The 24,501-nt window shown below is 36.3% G+C and overlaps 1 protein-coding gene across 1 annotated transcript; it reads left to right on the plus strand.

The window, feature by feature from the left end:
- The first annotated feature begins 765 nt into the window (after nt 1-765).
- Nucleotides 766-6,185, plus strand: LOC109079198. The gene is made up of 8 exons (XM_042754096.1): nt 766-769; nt 1,064-1,166; nt 1,325-1,560; nt 1,660-1,713; nt 1,849-2,045; nt 3,140-3,300; nt 5,026-5,057; nt 6,043-6,185. Exons 2-8 carry the CDS (start codon nt 1,135-1,137, stop codon nt 6,183-6,185), a joined length of 855 nt encoding a protein of 284 aa, XP_042610030.1. The 5' UTR covers nt 766-769; nt 1,064-1,134.
- Nucleotides 6,186-24,501: the final 18,316 nt, after the last annotated feature.

The raw sequence follows: 24,501 nt of genomic DNA on the forward strand, positions 1-24,501 counted from the left end.
AGTCATTTTAGACACTTCCAAAACTTTTGCAACAGAGATGGAAATCAATTTTTAAATACATGAATTATATTTCCATCTTTGTTGCCACAGTTTTGGAAGTGCCTTTTTCTGTTTTTACAGAAGGGGTTGTCAAAACACTTTTATCCATAGAGTGAATGTACAAGTCACTGCAGTTTAGTGATGATTTTTTGGCTCAAGTTCTGCATTTAAATTTACACCAGAGGTGTTCAGCTGGGATTAGGAGTTGGCTTTCTGCAGACCAGTCAAGTTCTTCCACACTGACTCAATCAATCATTTCTTTTTTAAGCTTGCCTCATACACAGAGGCATTGTCATGTTATAATAGAAAAGGGTCCTGTCCAAACTGTTGCTATAAAATTAGAAGCACACAACTCCCTAGAATATCAATATATGCTTTAACATTAAGATTTGTATTCATGGAAATGACTAAAGTAGTCAAACCTGTTCACTGGAAGCGGATGAGCGAATACTTTTGGCAATATAGTGTATGTGTGCCAATAAAAGTTTATACCTGTGTATATACTTGTAAATACTACACTTGTTTCTTTTTCCCAAACAGACATGTTCAAAATTGTCGAATTTGTTGAGACACATGAGGTGGAGCTGGTTCCAGCCATTTGGGTGGAGAATGGCCAGTGCTATTGGCCTAATTCACTGAGGGGTATGGCCCTTCACCTGGCCATTAAAAACAAGACACCTCCTAACTGTGACTGGGGAAGTTGGGAAGTCCGAACAATGTTTTTCAACAGGTAAATTTGACATTTTCATGCTAGGTTTCACTTTTTTCTCCCACATTATTGTAACTTTATTTATTCTTGATCATAAGTTAATTGTCATGTAATGTGGGATCACAGAATTCTGTAGTCCATTATTAGATTATATTGTCCACTCAGCAGTCTAACAGACCATTATTAGGCTCAGCACTGTATTTCCTATGTTGTATGTGTAATTCGTAAGATTAGCCTAGTGAAGTACTAAGTTTTTATCTAATTGAGTGATCCTGAAGAAATTTTGAAAATGTTAAATTCAACTGAATTTTGAAGACAGCTATGAAGAGGGCAGAAGGAAGGCTAAAGAGGCAGAGACCTGGTCAGACCTCCAGTCAGACGCAGAAATGTCTGGACAGAAACCACCAAGGCGTAAAATGTACAGATATTTGTTCAGCATGTCACTAGTGCTATTTCTTGATGCATTCAGGCTGTATTTAAAGACCTGTTTTCCAGATTTTTTTTAGAATTAGCAAGAAGTTGCCGATTTAGAAGTTTCCATTTCATTTTGATTAATTAAATTTTTGTTTAAAATAGGAAGAGTGTTCGAATTGGCCCACCTGGAGGTTGCTTAATGGACTCAGAGGAGGAATCTGGCCCACCCCCCAAGCAACTTCTTCCACCTGCCCCCACTGTAAACCTCCCTGTAGTCATCCCAAACACCACTTTCACCCCTGTTCCCATCACCACATTGCCAGCAGCAGCAGCACCACCACCACAAGGGACATATACAGAGATGCTGCAAAATTGGCAGCCGATGGACGATGTGCCACGTGAGTGTGTTCCTTTGCTTTCGGTTTGACTTTCTTTTTGTAAGTATTTCATGTGTAGGACTTTTTCCTCAATTCACTTAACACAGTGTTCTTTTATAGCGCTGCGGAGTTGTCAGACGTTCAGAATTGCCCCCCAGCAATCATCAGAACCAGGTTGGTCCTTCAGTGATTTCCACTCAGTCATCTTACTTTTAAGTTTATCGTTTTTTTAATAAGACTAAGGATGACATTGTACAGTTTTGTAGTGTGTATTGTAATTGTAAAATATTGTAAATGTCTTTAACATAGCCCTGCTGAGGGAGGTTCTAACAAAATTAGAGATGGTGCTGGACCAGCAATCCACCATCCTCAGATTGTTGCAGCTGCGGGAAGACCAGGGACAGCTTTTGAACATAGAGGAAGGTTTGCTGCCCCTGCAAGACCTTCCACAACTGCTCAGCCTTGAGCAAAGGATTCAGCAGAGCCCAGATTACAAGCAAAAACTGGTAAGATGTTTTCTTTGGTTTTTTTTTGTTGTTGTTTTTAATTGTTTGCACAATTACACAGGTACTGATTTTTTTTTTTTTTTAAACTGGTACACAAATTAGGGCTGTGATGATATGCTCTCTGGAATCAATCTTGTCATAATTCTTGGGTGCCGAATTGTTATGATATATATGCAATTGACCATGTTTATAACCATACCAGGTATGGGCAAACTCGGTCCTGGAGGGCCGATATCCCTGCAGAGTTTAGCTCCAACCCTAATAGATCTCACCTGCCTAAAGCCTTCCAGTAATCCTGAAGACACTGATTAGTGTGTTCAGATGTGTTTGATCAGGGTTGGAGCTAAACCCTCAAGGACACTGCCCCTCCAGGACCCAGGCTGTAAGGGTGGTTTCTCTACAGTGGTTCAGGCTGTAGGATTGACAAAGGTCTAAGAAGCGTTATCAGCACAATGGTATAAAACTGTGAATTTCTCATCTATTACCACGCACTGCCACTTATAGCAACATTGGAAATAAGTGCAGTTTAGAATAGCTAAATATGTTGGGGAGAGCATTGAGGGACTATATTGTATTGCAGCTTTACTATTAACCTTGAATCAAGACTAGTTAGAGAGGGAGAAAAAGAGGGAGAGAGAGCAGAGCCCCAAGAAGAGCTCCAGCAAAGAAAAGAGGCAGCAAAGGAAAGTGACAGAGCAACAGTTACAATCTTCTTTTTATCCCTTCTTTGACCATGTGTATAAAAACCAAATGTGAGACATTCAAACTGACTAATCAGCAGACTACAGCTTCACCCACTGTGCAAAAGGTGACAATCAGAAGACCATCGATGTGTACACATGTTGACACAGGACTTGATCACTGTCAGCACCTCTGTGCCTTCAGGAATGGCACTTGTAGTAAGAGAAAGGGGGTGGACAAAGCAAAACAAACATCTTTGTCCAATTTCAAATATCTTTGGATAATTTCCAAACCTTTCTTTAATTATATATTTTTTGTACTTTAATTCATTGTTGAAATATACATATTTAAACAGTGGATATACAAAAATGTTTTATTGACATTTTTTTTTTTCTTTTTTAATTCTGTTTCAGATAAACTGGTTGGGGCTTATTGGTGGGGCGGACGTGCGCGACTGCACCTGGCGCATATTAAAGAGGTTGATTGCCAACTCTCTGGCAAAGAACCTTAATTGGAGAGGAGTCAATGGAAAGACTTCAGTGGCCACTCTTCAACTCAGAGAGGTTGTGATTTGGTAAGGAGACAGTATCCCCCGATTTCACATACAAGGCTTAGGCCTAGTCCCGGACTAAAATGTAATTCTGAGCTATTTCAACTGAAAGAAACTTGCACTGACTGATATTTAAATATATCAGTGCCTTTGTTTTGTCTCAAGATGCACACCAATTATGTTTTTACTAAGTCACATTTATAAAAAATTACTTAGATGTCCTTATTGAACTATTGACTAATCCTGGCTGTAGTGGATTCTGTAGTGGGTACGAGTAAATACAGTTCTTTACAATCTGTAATACACATTATCATTTATTTAGGTCACTTCAATCAAATCATGTTACACAGTATGCACAACAACAGCATGGCTAAACTGAGGATCATTTTTCATTACTTTGAGACAATATGCTTTTTTTTTTTACTTTAATTTATATGAATTATTTCCTCTCTCAGACGCAAAAAAACCATCAACCTAAATTACAGTTTACTTGCTAACACATTTGCAGTTGTTATTATATATTTTTGTCTATAATTATTTTTATTTAATCAATCTGAATATTATAACAATTATTTGCAATAATTTAAAATAATATATTATTAATTAGCAGTAAACTTAATTACTGTCATAAATATTTTTTTGTATTTTTTACTGTAATAAAAATAATAATAATTATATTTCATATTAATAGATTATTTAATCACTCTGAATGTTATAAATAATAATGTAAAATAATGTATAAAATAAATTGAAGTAATATAATTATTAATTCATTCTAAAAGTAAACAAATAATAAAGAATTGTCATTACTACCATAAATTACTATACCATAGTTTTGTCATTTTACTGTTTATTATTATTATTATTATTTATCATTTTATTATTATTATCATCATCATCGTCATTGCTACTGATTAAACTATTAAAATGATTTTTAAATATTATTAGTAGCTTATTTAATAAATCTTAATATTATATTAATTATGAATTATAATGTAAAATAATATAAGTATTTATAAAATTAAACAAATAAGTAAAGAATTTGCATTACTGCCATAAATATTAGCTTTGTAGTTTTACTGTTGTAATAACAACAACAATAATAATAATAATAATAATAATACAAATATTAAAATTATATTTAATATCAATAGTAGATGATTTAATCAATCTGAATATTATAGTAATTATTAATAATGTAAAATAATATATCAAATAAATTAAAGTAATATAAATATTAATTAATTTTAAAATAAATAATTGCCATTACTACCATAAATATTAGTTTTGTCATTTTACTGTATTATTATTATTATTATTATTATTATTAATTATTATTATTATTATTATTATACTGATCAAAATATCTAAATTATGCTTAATATTAATAGGAAATTATTTTATCAATCTTAATATTATATTAATAATGTAAAATATATAATATAAATTATAAAATTAAACAAATGTAAAGAATTTGTCATTACTGCCATGCATATTAGCTTATTTTGCTGTTGTAATTATACTGATCAAAATATAAAAGCTGCAGTCCATAACTTTTTTTTTTTGTGTTCAAAACTTACAAAATTTTATATAATAACCATGTGCAACACCATGAATACATTTTCCAAACCGTGTTTTTGGCTTGTCCTGAATCACTAGGGCAGTGCTTCCAAACCTGTCCTGGAAGCCCCCCTGCCCTGGACCTTTTGTATGTCTCCCTTATCTAACACACCTGATTTCACTCATTAGCTCGTTAGAAGAGACTGCAAGAACTAAATTGGGTGACATGATTAGGGAGACATACAAAATGTGCAGGGGCAGGGGGTCCTCCAGGACAGGTTTGGGAACCACTGCACTAGGGTACACCTATAATATTTGTTTATATTCAGACTATTTATACTGGAGAGGGTAGGTCCCCTATGCAGAGGAGCCCGGTACCTGCGTAATTCATCATAGACATCAACAGAGAGAAGTAGCTAAAACAAAAACACTGCTAATAAAAATATAAATATATGCAATCTACTCCACTTTATTGCAGTGCTGCAGATTTAAAGTTTCTGTTCTTTAATTCTGCTTAGAGGTCCAAGTTTGGCATACTGATTTTGGTCACACGTTCATCACATAGAGGTCATCAAACTGTAAATTTAGAATGCAACAAAATTTGTTGAGCTTGCGTTTACCGTTTCCCACATTTGTATGCATGTTAATAGAAGTCAATAGAATGAAAAGTGCATTACTCATAGAGCAATGAGAAGCATAACACAATTTTTTATTTTGTAAAATTTATTTATAAAACAAGAATGAAACTCCCTACTGATTAGAATTTACTGCAGTAGATGTATGTTACATGGTCCATGATTACATACATTACAATATTATTACTAAGCTTGTATAATTGTTAATGAAATTGAAAGGCTTCAATTATTTTGTCATTTTAGATTTGGAATATATTTCTGAATGGTATACTTGTAGAAATAGCAAATTAATGTTTTATTCAGTTTTATATATTATGGTCTTTGAATTTTTTTTTTTTTTTTTTTTTTAATTCAAGTATGTAAATATCCAAACTGGTCTGTATTTACATAGATGTTTGGAGGTGATTACATCTGAGTGAAAACACCTGTGAAAAAAAAAATCTGATCTAGTCATATAAAAAGATCTATATATAAAAAGAGCAATGATAACCAAAGTATTGAGAACAGTTCCTACCTCACGGATTTTAATTTTCATAGAGACCTTACAACATGTATTTCTTTATTTCAAAAGCTGCAGTTCGGAGAAACCACCAACCCATCACTGCTAATGCCGCTGAAATGGAGGTTGAGGGGACCATAAGGAGGTGGCTCCAGCTGGCAGCTGATCGAGAGGGCGGGCGCAAGAGACGGCTTTTGGAGAAGGCAGCTGTCTAAAGTGCGCTTGTGTCTCTGTTCTGTGTCTGAGGGGTGGGTGGGCATGAAAGAGTTTCTGCATTTGTTTTGCATTTTGTTAATTAAAAATGTTCTAAATATATGTTCATGTATTTGTTCGTTATTTTAATAAAATCCCTTAAAAAATGTAAATGGTTGTATTTGTGTTTTCCTGCTAAATTGAAGTATGTTTTGGGGGGCAGTTTGACGCCCCTGAGTGCAAGCAGTTCATGTTGGGGAGCCCTAGGTGTGGGTGTGTGATGTAAATTGATGGGGACGTGTTGACACAATCGCGGGGAACCCCCGCTGTGCGTGGGCTGTCCCGAGCATCTTCACTGGCCTCTGGCCATCAGACAGTCATTACCTGACCTGGTAGCAGTCAAATATGTAAGCTTTCTTTGGCAGCATAAAGGAGATGAAAACTAAAGTACATGAGGCCCGTTGAAAGATGTCTTATCTTGTGGCTCTCTCTAGTGGACTACAGTTGTCCTCTAGAGAGGGCATTTTTGTTCAGCCAATGCAAGTCTATGGGAAAAATTTTTATAATTATTTAGCTGTAAAAGTATGATCAGTTAGAAAGCATATAGCAACAAACTACAAAAGGTCGCTCCGAGGTTTTGTGGCTTTACATATTTGTAGCCATTACCGATTTTCTCGATTGCTAACACACTATAACTGATTCATTTGGCTCAATTTTTCAAAACCATTCATACAGTTCTTGGGAAACAAAGACCGTTTCTCAAAACACATTTCACCTGTTTTGCACACACATTTCAATTGCTCAGTGTTTTTCTGCAAAACTCTACACACCAAAACGCCCATCATTTTGCACAGTTTTAACCATGTTCTCATTAGAAAACACCAACACACAATATAACCACCTCAAAAAACACACAAAATGAATTCAACATTTATGCATGTTTGTGAACATTACAGTTTTCTTAAACTGCTTACAGCACCCTAAATCTTTTACTTGTCACACAATTTCTGAAATGTGACACCTGAAACAACAGAACCACACACCAAATCTGCCCAAAAGCGATACGCTAATTTTTGGCCTTTGACTCAGTTTTTAAATTTCATAAAAACACTTTTTGCAAAACACAACACCCAATTCTCTATGCCAACACACAAATATCTAACAGGATGTATCTTGATTTCCTTTTTCAAACATAACCAATCAAAAATGTCACACTAATTTATCAGTGCCTCTCACACTAACTCCTCACATGTGCAAACACTCATTGCTTTACTTATACACCAACCAATCATGGATTTAGAATAGGCCAAAGGTCAAGTTATAGGTTTTGAACAATGGATCCAAAAAATGCAGGACGGAGTAAAGGCGAGTTGGAGGGAGAGCCAGAGGGGCGAGGCAGAGTTCGAGTTGGAGGAGGAGGAGGAGATCAAAAAAGGACCAAGAGGAGGAGTTGGAAGAGGAGCAAGTGGAAGAAGAGGAGGAAGGAGGAGGAGGACAGGGACAGGGAAGAGGAGGAGGACAAAGACCAGAAACAAGAAGAGTGGTCTCTGATGATATTAGGGCTACTATCATTGATCATGTGATCAACCATGGTCTAACAATGAGTCGATTTACAGTGGTGAATTCGAACCTTTAGAAATGATAACAGGTATGTAAAAATTTACTGTAATGTACATGTTCTAATGTACACATAATAGCTATTTCAGCATAACATACGGTATACTATAATGCATATATTTTAGCACCCATGCATCCATTTACTGTAGTACACTACACAATTGGTCACAGTCTGGTGGGTTATCATACTGCCAACAGTACAGCTCAATGTAAGAAGACATTCTGACTATATTGTATAAAATAGTATGTATTATGTTACAGTTTATGGCACAAACACACTATTCTTGAATCTTCTACAGAGTATGCAAGGCAAAAGGTTTCATGGTGGGCGAAGTTTCACTGAAGTTCACTGGAAGAGCAAGAGATGACTGTTGTGAATTTGGTTTAGGCCAATCATTGCTATAAGAATTTGTGAAATATGCAATCATATCCTTAATGATGCCACAATGTTTGCTAACATAAATGCTGTGAGCCCCCCACAACAATACATCATGTCCTCCAGATAAATCAACTGAGAATGAAACAGCTGTATAAGGTCCCATTTGAAAGGAACTGTGACAGAGTCAACAACCTTCGAGATGACTTTGTGGAGGTATGCATAAAACACTTTCTCCAAAATATCAGACTTGCACCTACCAAGTCAAGCTATTGGGTTGTGCATATACTGATCTATATGTTATTTTATCTTTTACAGAGAATTTGAGATGGATGCCCACTCCTATCATCCATGAATACATTTATGTGGATGAGGTGGGCTTTCAATCTCAGCAAAACCAGAAGAAGGGGAAGATTGGATAAAGGGCCATTGTCAATATCCCTGGACAACGTAGCGGAAACATTACAATGTGTGCTGCACTTACCACAGAAATGGTGTCCTGCACTCATCATGCCAGTCTTGGCCCTATAAACACTGATCACATCATACATTTTCTGGATACTGTCATGATATGCTTGTTCAAGGTTCTGCAGAATGAAGACCATGCAAGATTTATCATCTGGATAATGTCAGCTTTCATCGCAACCATCAGGTCCAAAACTGGGTTTGTTACTCATCCCCCATTTTTCCTATTGTCTATCTGCCTCCACATTCACCATTTCTAAACCCTATAGAGGAATTTTTCTTTTCTCCACATGACGCTGGAAATTGTATGAATCGTCATCCCTATGTCAACATGACACTTTTCCAGGCAATGGAGGAGGCATGTGGAGACATTGATGCTGCCTCCATCCAAAGTTGGATATGCCATACAAGGAGGTTCTTTCCATGGTGTCTGGCAAGAGAGAACATGGCATGTGACGTGGATGAAGTATTGTGGCCGGACCCAGCCCGGAGGAGGGATTGAGCCTAGACGCACCCAACCATCACACACCCACACACGCATTATGCACAAAATTCCATTGGAATAATCTTTTTCAAAATTATGTTTGGATTCTGTCCAACCTACACATTGTTGTATTTCTTTTCTTTTCTCTAGTACTGTATTCACAACCACAAATGCTTACAGTAAAAACAAAAAAATAGTTTGGTTTCAATCTTGCTTTCATGTTTAACTGTAAATTTTTCAAAATCTCTCTGACAATTACTTTCGATCTTGTAAAGAAATGATCTATAGGAGCTAATGAAAAAGAAGAGCTTTAGGTTTTAATTACTGTGTGTATATGACATATCCAAAAATATATTATGGCAAAAGTGTTTGCAACGTATGACAGATGTTTGCTTTTGAGATGTGTTTGTGATCTTTTTTGAATGCAGTGTGTCATTTTGCAAGAGATGTGAGGCATTTTGTGTGTTGCAATTCTCTTGGATTTGTGTGTTAAGTTAAAAAAAAATATGTCAGCAGTTGAAAAAAAAACTAAGTAGCAAAACTGATGACACACCAGTCACAATCTCAGGATGATTATGTGATTTGGAAAATGCATCCTACTAGTGGGAGACCAGAGGAAGAGGAGGGGAAAAAGAAAAATGAAGGGGACAGGGTAAAAAGTTCATGTATTCCTGATGAAATACACAGCCCTGTAGTTGATCATGTTCCCCTGTGCACAGACACGGGTGTGGCACAGACAGCTGGCATACAGGCTCATCTACAGGCTTTCAGTACTACTTACAGATAAAAATATGATGACAGTAGCAGTACCTTTCCAGATGAGAGAACTTTTTACTTTATATATATGTAATGTAAATACTGAAGCACAAGTTGTACACCCTCAAACTCATACTGTAATTGCTGAACTGATTTGTACTTCTTACGTGTACTGTATTTTTTGCAGAACTACAGTAAAAGATTATTCTATATTCTCTTTTCATGTGTTCATATGCAATTATTTGTTATTTGACCTTATCTACTATGGTATATCTACTGTACAGTAAGATCTCATTTACAGCAGTGTAATGAAAATAATCTTTTCTTACTGTAAAGCTTATTGTTGAATTTCACTGTATCTGCTATATTTCTTGTAACATGTATCTGCTCTATTTTGTTGTATACTGTAATAGACATTGAGCTGTAAAATGATACCTGATTGCCAAAAGAATGTTTTTGCAACAGTGTTATGAACTGATCTTATTAATGTGTAAGACTATGTTGTAGTGTGTGTTTCTGAGGGCTTGTGTGTCATGTCTGAGGGCAAAGTTTGTTTGGTTTTTCAGTAAGTTTGAGATAGTTTTGAGTAGAGAGCTTCATTTTGACATGAAAATAAGAAGTATGGGGCATTGGGTGAGAGGTTATGGATTTGTATTTAGAGTTTCGAGAAAAGGAGTCACAATTTCAAGAAATGAGGAAAAAAAAGGGGCTTTTCATATTTGCTAAGACAGTAAAACCCCATTCTCCTGAACCAAATCCTCAATAGCCTAAAAACAGTATGTCAAATAAATCACTCTTACTGGAAAATCTTAAAACAAGTTCAGGCAGTTTAGCAGACCGTTTGCAGTTCCTATGGCATCTTTTTGCAAATTCTAAACCACATTCTCATCACCAAAAAACACAATTTGATAAACTTGTGATGCCAGAACCTAACACAAGAAAGAGAAAAGTTAAGCACAACTGAAACACGGGCCTGTCATGAGTTACACACAAGACAGTTTTTTACGCTTGCTTACATACTAAAATTAAAAATAACACATAGCTAGTGAAACCCTTCACTCACGAGCAAAACCTCAGCCCAGATCTGCAAAAACTTATAAGCACATTCTTAGTCTCAAACTTTTTGCAAAAAACAATCACACATTGTTTTGCAAAAAACATAAACACACGTCTCTACATTAGACAAAGAAATCTAACATTTCACATCTTTGCCATTTCCAAGGACCATGCTTTTCAAAATACTACACGTATGAACCTATTGTACAAAACACAGCCATCTGGTATGCCGGACACTGGGGTGCTTTAACTGTAAACTCAAACAATCAGTTAATCACTATAAAAAGTTGAAAGGTTTAATTTTTGTCTGCAACAAAAATGAAAGGCAATGATTGCAGGAAGAGGAATATGGATTCAACATCTTGGGCCAGAGAGCTCTTTTGAAATGGCCCAGGTCCAACAGTGGTGGTAAAATCACCTAGCTATGCTGCAGTAACCAGAATGGGGTTCCTCCACTGTCATGCACAAAAGAGGTCCTTACAACAATGACCACATACGTTTTTTAGACAGACTATGCAGTGGACAGACTATGTGTCCGGGTTCCATTTATTCCAAATTACCTCCCACAACACTCTCCAGGTTCCTTTGCCGTTTCCCCTTCCTGCATTGCAGTTTGGAAAGGTTTAATGATCGCTGACGCTATGGTATACCCCTTTAGGGATCAGCAATGGAGGGAGGCCTGTGAAACCCTAATAGAATGCATAGTCTGTGTAAGGATGTGATTCCTATTTTATTTGAGAAGATTCTTCTCGACTCGGCTGTTTTTGCACAAGGAGGACATTGATGTGGGATATGGATGAAGTGCCCATACCCAGCCATATGAAGAGAGGATGCTGAGGGGTTGTTTACTCATCCCACAAAACTTTATGGACACTGTATATTGTAGTTGGAATACATTCTGATTTTTCCATTGCAGCAGCCTACAGGTTTTTCTTCAATGCTCCCATCCTTTTCTCCATCTGTAGTCACATTTTTCAAAACCCATACCAATTACTAGCACATCCCTCATTCTGTTGTGACCATACCTTTGACACCAATTCAAGGTTGTTTTTCCCACAATATTCAGTAAATTAAACCCGTGTTCTAAGATGCTTACATTTTATGTTCACCTAAGCTTACCACATAACCCAAATCATAGATCGTTATTATTCTGTTTACAAAATGCTTAAACACAGCATGGACAGAAATGAAGACATAAGTTTCCAAACTTTAAATATAGTTTAAAGCCTCTACTTCCTCTGCAAAAACAGCACAATCACAAGTATTGAAAAATATCTTCATAGATAAAATATTGGAAACACTGATAAGCATTTTTAATTAAAGTATTTCACAGTCTGCCTAAAACACCTAAAACAATTCCATTGAACCCAATGCGCAGTGCCCTAAACCCATTGTGTCGACTCAGCATAACTTTGTAGGCAAAAACTTCAACAAGTTACAGGTTAGTTAAGGACAACTGGTTGAAATCTCATACCCTCTTTTGGCAAAACTCTAAACACATTCTTACTCACTAAAAACACATGGGAACTGGTTGCAAAATGGTAATACAGTGGCAAAAGTTAAATACAATTACAAAATAAACTGTCTCGGTTACACACAACAACTCAAAATTGTTCACACTTGTTTATAATGATTGTGACAAAAAATCAGTTGGCTAGATATAAGCCAGTACCAGGTGGCCAGTACGTTGAGGTTGAAGTAACACAATGAGTTGGAAACACGGTGAGAGGCAGAGGAGGAAGAGTTGTGTAAGACGTGGTGGACTGAGGAGGAAGGTACAAGGACACGAAGAAAGAGCAGACAAAAACTAGTAATCTCAGATCAAATGCATCATGCAACTCTGGGGCCATATAACACTGGCCATCTTCCATGCACATTCTGGGTGGTCTTCGGGATGTTTTGGGCTTAAGCCGTGAGCAGGCAGGATCATCAGCGAGCAGTTGCATCCTGTCTATGTTGTGGTTTGGGGACAATGCGGTTTGGGACAATGCGTTATGCGATGGAAGGTCTATGACCGTATCCCATATACAAGAGTAAATCTTTTACAGGCAATGGAATTGGCCTGTGTGATGACATGGGTGTGGAGTGTTGTCAAGGCTGGATCCGGCACACGAGAGGGTTCTTCCCCCGTTGCCTAGGAAGGGACAACATTGCATGTGATGTGACGAAGTCCTCTGGCCGACCCAGCACGAAGACGGATGCTGAGGCAGAATGAGTCCTCATTGACTTTGATTTTTACAAATTGCACAATATTTTGTGTATCACGCTTTCATTTAGAGTTGTCTTTGTTCTTTGGGCTTACTTTATTTTTATGCTGAAAATTACAGAAATTCAATACTGTATTACTTGCAGTACTGACAGTATGCAATATATTTGCTGTACTGAGTTGTGAATTATTTACTTTTATTTATGGCAAAAATTATTTTCTATATGCAATAACACATTTTTTCTCTGTAACTACATGCCCTGGATGCTGTGTTGTCAATTTTTTGATGTAGTGTCCTAATGAATGCCGATGAGTGTTTATATATTGATTGGCTGGGTTTATGTTTTGAAAGCATTGTTTGATTTTGAGCACAGATCAAATGGTTTTGAGGCAAGTGTTTGATTTTGCCAGAAGAGTAAGGGTTGTTTGATTTTGAGCATTAAAGACTGGGTTTTGTGTTTAAAGTTTTGAGAATATGAGTGAAGGTTTCAAGAAATGTGTGTTTAGCTATTGGTATGAAAATACTGTAAACAGAATCACTAAAATATTTAGAAATAGCTGATTCAGTATCAGTTGGAGGGAATGGTCGAGGTGTTGATGCTCTTTCAGATACATCAACATAGAGTAAAAAGACCTCGTTGAATTGGTTTTGTGGATGCAGAACAACACAAAGAATCAGAGAGAGAGAATAATGCCTGGGAGAGAGAGGAATAGTTAGATCAGAAGAAGATGGGTAAGGGAGAAGAAGAGATAAGGGGGGGGGTAAGAATGTGTGCTGGACTGTGCATTTTTATGTTTGTTTGTTTGTTTGTTTTTCCCTCTTTCACATGTGAAACCTATGAAAGCTTATTTCTGCCATGGAATATAAAGGGGTAAAGGGTAATTGTGACTTTTTTTTCATCTCACAGTTTTTCATCTCACTTTTATTTCTTGCAGTTTGAATTTATCTCACAATTCTGATAAAGTCTGAATTGCAAGATGTAAAGCTCGCAATAACAAGAACCAGAAGGTCCAAATTGTGAGATAAAAAGGTTCACAATTACTGGTTTTATTTTTTATCCTGTGATGGAAACAAGCTTGCATAGTAACCAAAGCCCATGTATGTTGTAATTTTTTGCTGATCACTGGCATCAGCTACAGAATGGGGCTACCAGCCACATCCGCAACCCACTACCCACTGGAGAGCAATTTCAATCAAAGGTTTCCAATTGAATTTCTGCATAGATGAGGGCTGTTTTTTTGCTATTGTACATTCTATAAAGTAATGACAGTTTTAGATTACTATTTTGCCAAGAGTATGATAACATTCAACACTTTAAAATCGTAAAATGGGTTTCAGTTGAAGGTAACTAAATTCACAAAAAACAATGGGATTTTTATATTGTCTATATGCACGTAGAACTGAAACATGTATGTCAAACATGTACCTACAAAAGTACTGCAGTTTTTTGTAAATCCATCAACTGTTAGTATTTTGACAGTCACTGTGCTTTATGATTGACTATATGTTCCTATTGGATGAAATATGTAGTTACTAATGTTTTGTCCAAATTACTCAATTTTGAATTCTGTTTGCTGTGTTTTTGATATAGTTAATATATGTAGAAAAGGGTATTCAGCATTTTGAACTGTAGAGTTTGTATTTATTTAACAAAATGTGGTTTTGGCCAGAAAATTAACTATTTGGCTAATTGTGTGATGTAGGTGTGTTGCTGTGTTAAGAGTTTAGAAAAAAGTATTGGTAAACGCTTGTTAGCAATTGAAAAAAAAAACTAATTGCAATGTACTGAAAGATTTTACAATGTGCTGGGAAATAAATATTGTCATGAATGTGCAGTACTTGTCCCATGTGTATTGTTTTGCCAATATATTCATGTACTTTAACAATATCTAAAAAAAAAAACCCTGCATCAAAAATAGAAATGTTGTGTTTAAGATTGTGCCCAGCAGTGTCTAAGTGTTTCAAACTGAATCTAACTGTATGAACCGTGTGTGTGCCGTATGATACCAAAATTGGGTTTTGTTGAATTATTGTAAAGTTTTTGAATTAAGTGCTTCATTTTGCAAAAGATCTGAGATGTTCTGATACTTGTGTGTGTGGATGTGTTAATTGTATGTAGTGTTTTGACAAAATGAGCCTTGTTTTTAAGCAATCATAAAAAACTGTAATATACACACATGGACAGAATTGTTGGTACCCTTGGTAAATATGATCAAAGAAGGCTGTGGAAATAAATCTGCATTGTTAATACTTTTTTATGTATTATTTTCAAAAATCACAAAAAATCTAACTTTTCCCTGGAGAATAGGAATTCAAAATGGGGGGAAAATATATTTATGAAAGAAATGTTATTCTCTAATACACATTGGACACAATTAATGGTACACTTTCATTCAATACATTTTGAAACCTCCATTTGCCAAAATAGTATAGGAGTTTCTCCTCTATAATGCCTGATGGTTAGAGAACATCTGACAAGATCCAGAGACCATTCCTTCATCCAGAATCACCCAGACCCTTTTAGATTCACAGCGCTCCTTGATGGTGCTTCTCCCAATTCAGTTCACTCCACTCATTTTCTACAGGGTTCAGGTCAGGGAAGGAACTGGAATGGCCATAGCAGAAGCTTGGTTTTTTTGTGCTCAGTGACCCATTTTGTGTTGTTTTAAGGTTTGTTTCTTGGATTGTCTGGTTGGAAGATCCAAACATGGTCCATTATAAAAATTTCTAACAGAGTCAGATCACTTTTTTAGATTTTTTTTTTATCTGCTTTCGTTATTTGATAGAATCAAAGATTCCCATGTGTCCCAAACAAGATGACCAGGACCTCCTGACACAAAATGAGATGTCCCACAACATTACAAAATACAACAGTATATTTCTATTGTACACAAAAGGGGTACTTTTAGTATTATCCCTGTGTGCAACAAACCCATCTTAAGATTGACCTTTTAACTGCTAAAAAATGTATGCAATGTTAAGACTAATCAGCTGCCCACATCAAAGGAGTGTTCTTTCTAAAACTTGAAAAGAAATGTTATGTTGCAATGCAGAAAGACAGATATGTGTGTATTAGAGAGTTTAAATTTCTCATGAAGTAATGTAGAGCTTCTAAGACGGAGGCTAGTTTAGTGCTTCTTCTTTGAACCAGTAGCACTATGGTTAGTATGGCAACTAAGCAAATGAGAGAGAATGCCCAGCGCACATAGTGCTGAAAACCTTCTATTCCTGTGTAAGCGAAAGCTGTTTAATGCAATGCTTAACCTAAAGCCTTGGCCAGCCACACAATCAAAGATTTTTCTAACACCATCAAAATGAAATGGCTATTTGCAATGCAGAAAGACAGGATTTTTTAATGTGTTAGTAGGTTTTAATGCTCTATGAAGTAGTTAGAGCACTTTCAAAGAGAGGCTTAGATTTGTGTGCTTATTCTGTGAACAGTAAGCACATGTTGCATAAGAAGTGAGAAGAATGCAAGCCCACCCATCGCTGAAAAACCTTCGTTTCTTCTCGGTAAGAGACAGTTGGTTAATGCACAATGTTCAAGACTTAAACTTTCCCACATCCAAAGATGTTTCCTAAAACAATTAAATGTTTTGTGTACAATGCAGAAAGCCAGAGTTTTTATGTGTTTAGGAGTTTGAAGTGCTCCACAAAGTTGGTATTTTTAAATAAAGCTTTCTAAGCACAGGAAGCTAGTTTAGTGCTTCTGTGAACACTAACACTATGTTAGATGTGAGGAATGAGCAAATGAAGAGACTGCAAACCCAACATGCTGAAAACCTATTATCTCTGTAGAGAATGTGGAGTTTATGCAATGTTAAGACTAGCTTACCCCCCATCAAAGATGTTTCTAAAACTTATAGAAATGAAATGTTATTTGCAATTCAGAAGACAGATATTGATGTGTAAGGCGTTTTATTCTCATGAAGTTAAGTTAGGCTTCCCTAAGCACAGGAGGCTTGGATTTGGAGTGCTTCTGTGAACAGTAATACTACGTTAGTGTAACTAAGCAAAGGGAGAGAAAAGCAAGCCCACAAATGCTGAAAACATTCTTTCTCTGATACAGAAAGTTGGTTTATGCAATGTTAAGACTAAAACTTGCCCACTTGAAAGATGTATCTACCATATTAAATGAAATGATATTTGCAATGCAGAAAGTCAGATTCTAATGTGTTTGGAGTTTTATGCTCATGAATTTATGTTTGCGTTTCTATGCCCAAAAGTGTAGTTTAGTGCTTCTGTGAACAGTAATACTAAATTAGTGCAAATTAGCAAATGAAGAGAATTCAAGCCCACATGTGCTGTAAATCATCTTTGTCTATAAGAGAAAGTTTGGTTGTAGGCAATGTTTTGAGGCTAATTTTAAGACTAAAGCTTGCCCAAATTATGAATGATGTTTGTGAGATGTTTCTGAATTGTGTGTGTGGAATGCAGAAAGTCAGATTTTAATATGTTAGAAGTTTATATGAAAGATGTTTCTGACAAGTGAAATTAAATGTTGTGTGGAATGCAGAAAGTCAGATTTTAATGTCTTTTATGTTAGTGTAACTAAGCAAATGAAAGAATGCAAGCCACATACACTGAAATCCTTTTTCCTCTGTAAGAGAATTTGGGTTTATGCAATGTTAAGACTAAAAAGCTTTACCCACATCAAATATGTTTTCTAAAACATGAAATGTTATTGCAATGCAGAAAGACAGATATTAATGTGTTAGAGTTCCAATTCTCATGATTAAGTTACAGCTTGTGAAAAGCTTGGTTACTAGCTTCTTGGAACAGTAACACTATGTTAATGCAATTAAGCAAATGAACAGAATGCAAGCCCTTATAAGCATGAAAAACTTCTTTATGTGTAGAGACAGTTGGTTTGTGCAATGTTAAGACTAAAAGCTTGACCACCAAAAGACGTTTTCTAAAACATGAAATGTTGTTTGCAGTGCAGGAAACAGTAACACACTATTTTAGTGCAACTATGCAAAATGAAGAGCCTGCAAGCCACATATATGCACAGAAACCTTCTATATCTGTAAAGAAGAGAATGTGGGTTTATCTGATATTAAGACCCCTGCTTGCCCACATCAAAGATGTTTCTAACACATGAAATGAAATTATATTTGCAATGCAGAAAGACAGATTTTAAAAAGAATTTCTTTTAGATGCTCTTTTTTGGAGAAAGGGGAAAGGGATTAGAGGCTAGATATACTTAGATATACTCATTTAAATGATGTGGATGCTCCTACAGCTTTCTTTTTTGTATTAGAAAAAAAAGTTTAGGGATAAGAAGTATTTTCATCATTTAAAACTTTCCAATGGTCAGGAAGTAACTGATCAAAAATAAATTAATGCCATGCTTTGTCATTTTAAGAAAAAGTGTATCAAGCAGAATCATGTGAAAAATCGGCTTCAGATGAGTTTTTATGTGAACTTCCCCTCAGATTTTTCAGAGCAGGGTAAAAATGGATTTAGAGAGTCCTTTTTACTTTGCACTGAGATCTCAAAAAGCTGTGTTAGATCTGAATCTAGGGAAGTCTCCTTGGATAGATGGTCTGACAGCAGTGTTTTATAAATGTTTTTGGAATTTGATAGGACATGATTTTTATGCAGTTTTATTAGAATGTGTTGATAAAGAAATTCTTCCTTTGAGCTGTCGAAGAGCTGTCTTGACATTGATTCCCAAGAAAGAGAGACTTAGGTCTTTTGAAAAACTGGCGCCCTGTATACAAGCTTTTAACCTTGGATTTGAAGATATTGTCGAAGGCTCTTACAAATAGATAAAAGCAATGTATACCAAGTGTATTCATGAAGATCAAATGTATTGTATTCCTAAAATAACTATTTTTGATAATCTGTTTTTAGTAAGAGACTTGATATCCATTGGAAAAAGATATGCTTTGGACATTGGTTTTCTTTCTCTTGATCAAGAAAATGCCTTTGATAAGGTTGATCATTATATCTTTTTAAGACTTTAGAGGCTTTTGGTTTTGGGTCACAATTTGTGGCTCTTATTAAGCTGCTGTATAATAATATTTACAGTATGCTTAGAATTAATGGGGTCCTTGACCAGACCCTTTTCTGTAACTTGGGGTATAAGACAGGGGTGTCCACTGTCTGAATTATTGTATGCTATTTCAATTGAACCATTGTTGGTTTCTTTGAGGAATAAGCTACATGCTGTGAACATTTCTAGTTTCCCAGATTTAACCCCAGTAAAACTTATAGCATATGCTGATGATGTCACTGTTTTTATAAGCAATGTTACATTTACATTTAATCATTTAGCCGATGCTTTTTTATCCAAAGCAACTTTCAAATGAGAACAATAGAAGCAATCAGACCAGCAAGAGAACAACAACAGTATACAAGTGCCATGACAAATCTCAGTTAGTCTAGCACAGAACACGCAGCTACGTTTTTTTTTTTTTCAAGAAAAGAAAAGAAAAGCAAAAGTGCTAGTATTAGTTGGTCAAGTGCTGGTGGAAAAGATGTGTCTTTAGATGTTTTTTGAAGATGAGTAAAGACCCAGCTGTTCGAATTGAGATTGGGAGGTCATTCCACCAGGTGGGCACATTTATAGGATAAGGTCTGTGAGAGTGATTTTGAACCTTTTTGGGATGAAATACACAAAGGCTGTTCACTCTACAGAGCATATGCAAGCTTCTGGAGGGGCACATAAGTTTGAACTAGTGAGTTTAGGTATTGGTGCGGTGCCAGTGGTTGTCTTGTAGGTAAGCATCAGTACATTGAATTTGATGCAGTGGCTACTGGTAGCCAGTGTAACCTGGTGAGGAGAGAGGCATAACATGAGAGCTTTTTGAAAGGCTCATTGAGAGCACCTCTGGCTGCTACATTCTGGACCAGTTGCAGAGGCTTGATAGAACATGCAGGAAGGCCCGCCAAGAGAGCATTACAATAGTCCAGTCTGGAGAGAACAAGAGCTTGGACAAGAAGTTGTGTGGCTTGCTCAGACAGGAAGGGTCTGATCTTCCTAATGTTGTATAAGGCAAATTTACAGGACCGGGTCGTTGTAGCAATTTGGTCTGTGCAGCGTAACTGATGATCGATCACAACTCCTAGTTCTGCTGTCCTGGAAGAAAGAGTTATGGTCAATGAATCTAGCTGTATAGAGTAGTTTGGATGAAACGATGGGTTAGCGGAACCACAAAGCCGTTCTGTCTTAGTAAGGTGGCTGCAGGTGATGGCCCTTCATCCAGAGAAATCATCTGGCGTGAATGAGCAGTAGAGTTTGAGGTTCATCAGCATAGCAGTGATACGAAAAGCCATGCTTCTTGAATACAGATCCTAAGGACTCATGTAGCTGGAGACGAAAGTGGTCCAAGCACTGGAGCCTTGAGGAAACCCCAGTAGCATAAGTTGTGACTTAGAAACCTCACCCTCCAAGCCACCGCTGAGGACCTACCTGAGAGGTAGGAGGGACTTAACCACAGGAGGGCGGTTTCCAGAGATTCCCCTCTTTTTCCGAGGGTGGACAAGAGAATCTGGTGGTTAACTGTGGTCAAAAAGCAGCACAGACAAATCCAGCAAGATGAGTGACGAGGATTTGGGGAAAGCTGTCTCAGCCAGTCCGCAGGGCTTTCAGTAAACCGAGACAAGGCAGTCTCAGTTGAGTGGCCACTTTTTGAGCCATGATTGTTTGCCGTCCAGGAGGTGTGTGCTTGTACAAGAAAAAATAGAGATTTGGGTTGAAAACACAACTCACTCAAGTGTCTTTGCAATGAATGGAAGAAAGGGATTGATGATGATGATATCCCTTCATTATTGATTGATATAAATACTCCGTACCAGCTTGTTTTAAAAAGTTGTCAAAAAGCACAGCCTCAGGTGTATAACTGGGAGAATATTGTACCAACATTTGTTTGTTATGGGAGAACCATTGGTAGGGAAAAGGGACCTCCCTAAATTACCTCAACAAGTGTAAAATGGCCTCGAGATGGTATTTAAAATTCTTGGGATTTATTTTGGTCTCTGATAAGTAGCATGGAGAAAAATTGGTAAGGACTTTCAAAGTGGAGATGGATTCTTCCACATGCTATCGTACAAGAGGTAAGAGTTTTAATTTGTTAACAGTCTGGCAGCCTCCAATGCTGGTACATAAGCTCACACTTCTTTTGAGTCCTAATTCACAAGTTTTTCATAAAGATTTCAGAAAGAATTTGTTGCTTTTTTTCTGGAATGGTTATCATGTGCTTCCGCCAGGGTGTTTGTCCTTACCGTTGCAGAAGGAGGTCACAACATTCGTTCTGAATCTTTATGCAAAACTCATTCCATGTGGAATCAAAAATGAAGCAATGAAACTAACAAACATTAAAAAAGAATATTTTATTGGACCAGACAAGAGTATCGTTGATATCATGCAGTCCTCATTCTGTTTGCAAAATACCGACCAATGTAAAGTTGGAACAAGACATTTGTTTTTAACTGAAAAACATTATGATATGATCTAAAACTCTGTTTTGTCTCATGATGAGTTGTTATGTGTCCATTCTGAGAGTATGGGGTACTTTGTTTAAGAGTGTTAAGAGATAAAAGTGCACATTATGGTATTCTTGAACCTCTCTGTGGTTTTTACTACAACATTGTTTTAATATACAATCAAGTGATTGAGTTCATTTGATTGTATTGTTTTCTAAAGCAGGAATAGTAAGGAATTATTGACTTTGTTTGGGTGATTTGCACAATAGTGCCAATGGCGAAAAACTGGTTACAGACTCTTGCTGATCAAGCGGTGGTTTTTGATCAGTAAATCCCTGGAAGGTTTTTTGTTACGAGTCCTTAAGCTTCCTTTTCTTCTTGAAGTCTGGTCCTTTGTAAACAATGTTGTTCATAATGGTGAATGGGCCTTAGAATTTTTCTGTTTTTTAAAGGTTTATACCAAAAAAATTGACAATGAATGAAAGTGGGTCAGTTTTCTTTTGTTATAAGGGTAATGAAAGTTTTTGGATTTTCAGTCCATCTGGAAAAAGGATGTTGGTAAACACTTTAAGGGAAAGGGGTGATAGTAAATGGAGGTTTTATCTTTCTGTTCCCAAGGAAGTTACTCCTTCCTGGAGACTTTTATAAGTGGGGATCTTCAGTGGAGGATTATACATAGTATAAGTGGGCCAACTAATATTTTGGTTTCAAGATTTTAATGCATCCGTTTCTTCAAAATCCTCCTGTTTGTAATGATGTTTGATTAATAGTTTTTCATTTATTTTGTGGTTGTTTTAATTTTAAAAAAAGTCTTTTGTTTGTGTGTTGCTCTTGCTGAAATACTGCTAAACTTGTTGGTGTTTTGATTTAATAAGCACAATGTTTCTTTTTGGAAATAGGTAACAGATGGTAGACACACCAAAATAGTTAATGCCTAATAGCCCAGCGCGATAACCTCCGTCACGCACGTGCGCCGCGTCTTTTACTGAAAATCAACCGCGTGTTAAAAACATTCGCGAAACTACCGACGAGTGTGCGCAAAGGGACGGGTTGGCTAACTGATGGGTAAATTGAACACACACACCATTGACGGTAAGCCCCGTTTCACAACAATAACCTTATTATAGTACATTAACCATCCTTAAAAGACCATTAAAAAGAGGATAGTCCGGAGTCTACAATCTACTCATTCAAAAAAATAAGAAAAAAACCCTTTACACAAAGGCCTCTTATGGATCGCTAGTTGTTTTGTAACAGGTCATTGTAATATAGATATCTATATAGATAATATAACGATATATATTATATTATATCTATATTAATATAATATTATATATATTATCTATAGAATATATAATATATGCATTAAAACACATAGTTTTCATTTCGGCTCATTCTTGGTTTAAAAATAATAATATAAAAATCCTTCAGGTTTCCATTTTGCCGAGCGAAATGAGAACGGTCCAGCATTACAAATATTCCTTATTAACTCTGTTGCTATTCTTGATTTTTTTAAACTGCTACACCTATTGCTGATTTTGAAATTAATGCCATTTACTGTGTGACCAATACTTGTTGGAATTGTATTACTTTGGATCGCGCGGGGGGTGGCCACTCACGTGCACATATTCATTGGAAACAGCAGCACCTTCACACGAGCCCTGCGGCTGGGGAAAAGCAAGAGCAGCGTGGCCACGTTTGAGCATATTTGCTAATTATGATTTTATTAAATTATTCATATGGGGGTCTTTTCGCCGCGCGATACTGAAAACACCTTGTGAAATCCACAAGGCCTATAAAGTGGTAGACCTAATGGATCAGAGTTTTAGCTTCAAATGGGGCAACATGTTTGGATGTTAATGTCCGCGAATGAAATCACAGATAATGCCCCCGGACTAATGGGGAGTCAAGCAAACAAATAATAATATTCATTTTACCAGTATTATTAGTTGGTTGTATGTTGTTTCTAAGCCTATATTATTCTATGCCTGCTGCAATTATCTAATAAAATATCCATTACGAATTATAATATCTGTAAATTCTTGTTGCGTTTGTGATAGATGCGGAAGTTTTAACGATTTAAAGGCAGTGTGTTGTAACAAATTGAAGGGAAGCTAAAAATCTCCTGTTTGGCAGCGACCAGCACAATGATAGCCATAGCAGTTATTAGCCTGCCGTATTAGTTATTGATCTGAAGTGTAATAAAATGTGTACAGACTCATTCCCATGTCGAGGTATTTTTAGACAAGCATTTATCGTGATCAGTTTTTAAAGCGCAGCTTTATTTTTCTATCTCATTAGCAATCTAAAAATGACTTTTGTGGCATCACATTCACTTCGTGAACAAACAAATATAAATGTCAGGACTCTGCGCCCTCCTGGCGTTGCTGCAAGCGGTGGGCCTATTTCAAAAGTGATTTGATATAAAAGGTTGCCTGTCACCATTTTATAACATGAATTGGGTCATTTAAAAAAAAAGAGCTATTATAATTGTTAGTGTCATGCTAACATTCACTCAACGTCCTTCGGGATCTATTATACAAGGATACAAGTTCATTTAGGCTAGCATTCACTTGTGAAATTTTTACCGTTTCAAATTATAAACTCCTTGAGATTTTCTAAAGTCAGTCGGTTAATAGTATTGAAATTCAAGCTGAATCGTCTGAGCTGTTATTCGTGTTTGTCGAAACCAAGCACGCCACTTTTTCTTCTTTTTTTTTATCTATGATATTCGCTCGCACATATCTCCTACAACCTACAAATACGGGCTAATAGAGGTTCTTTCTTTATATATCATTTCTTTTATAATGTTTATTCTTGGAGAAAATAAGCATTTATTCTTTAATAATATACGGGATCCCAAGATTTTGTAATGTAGCAATAATATAGGCCTAAATCTGCCTGCAGTTTGTAAAACGTTATAGTTTTGCTTGTGACTCTCAGAC

Source organism: Cyprinus carpio, unplaced genomic scaffold, assembly GCF_018340385.1.
Source record: "Cyprinus carpio isolate SPL01 unplaced genomic scaffold, ASM1834038v1 S000006457, whole genome shotgun sequence".
In the NCBI taxonomy this organism is placed as follows: domain Eukaryota; kingdom Metazoa; phylum Chordata; class Actinopteri; order Cypriniformes; family Cyprinidae; genus Cyprinus; species Cyprinus carpio.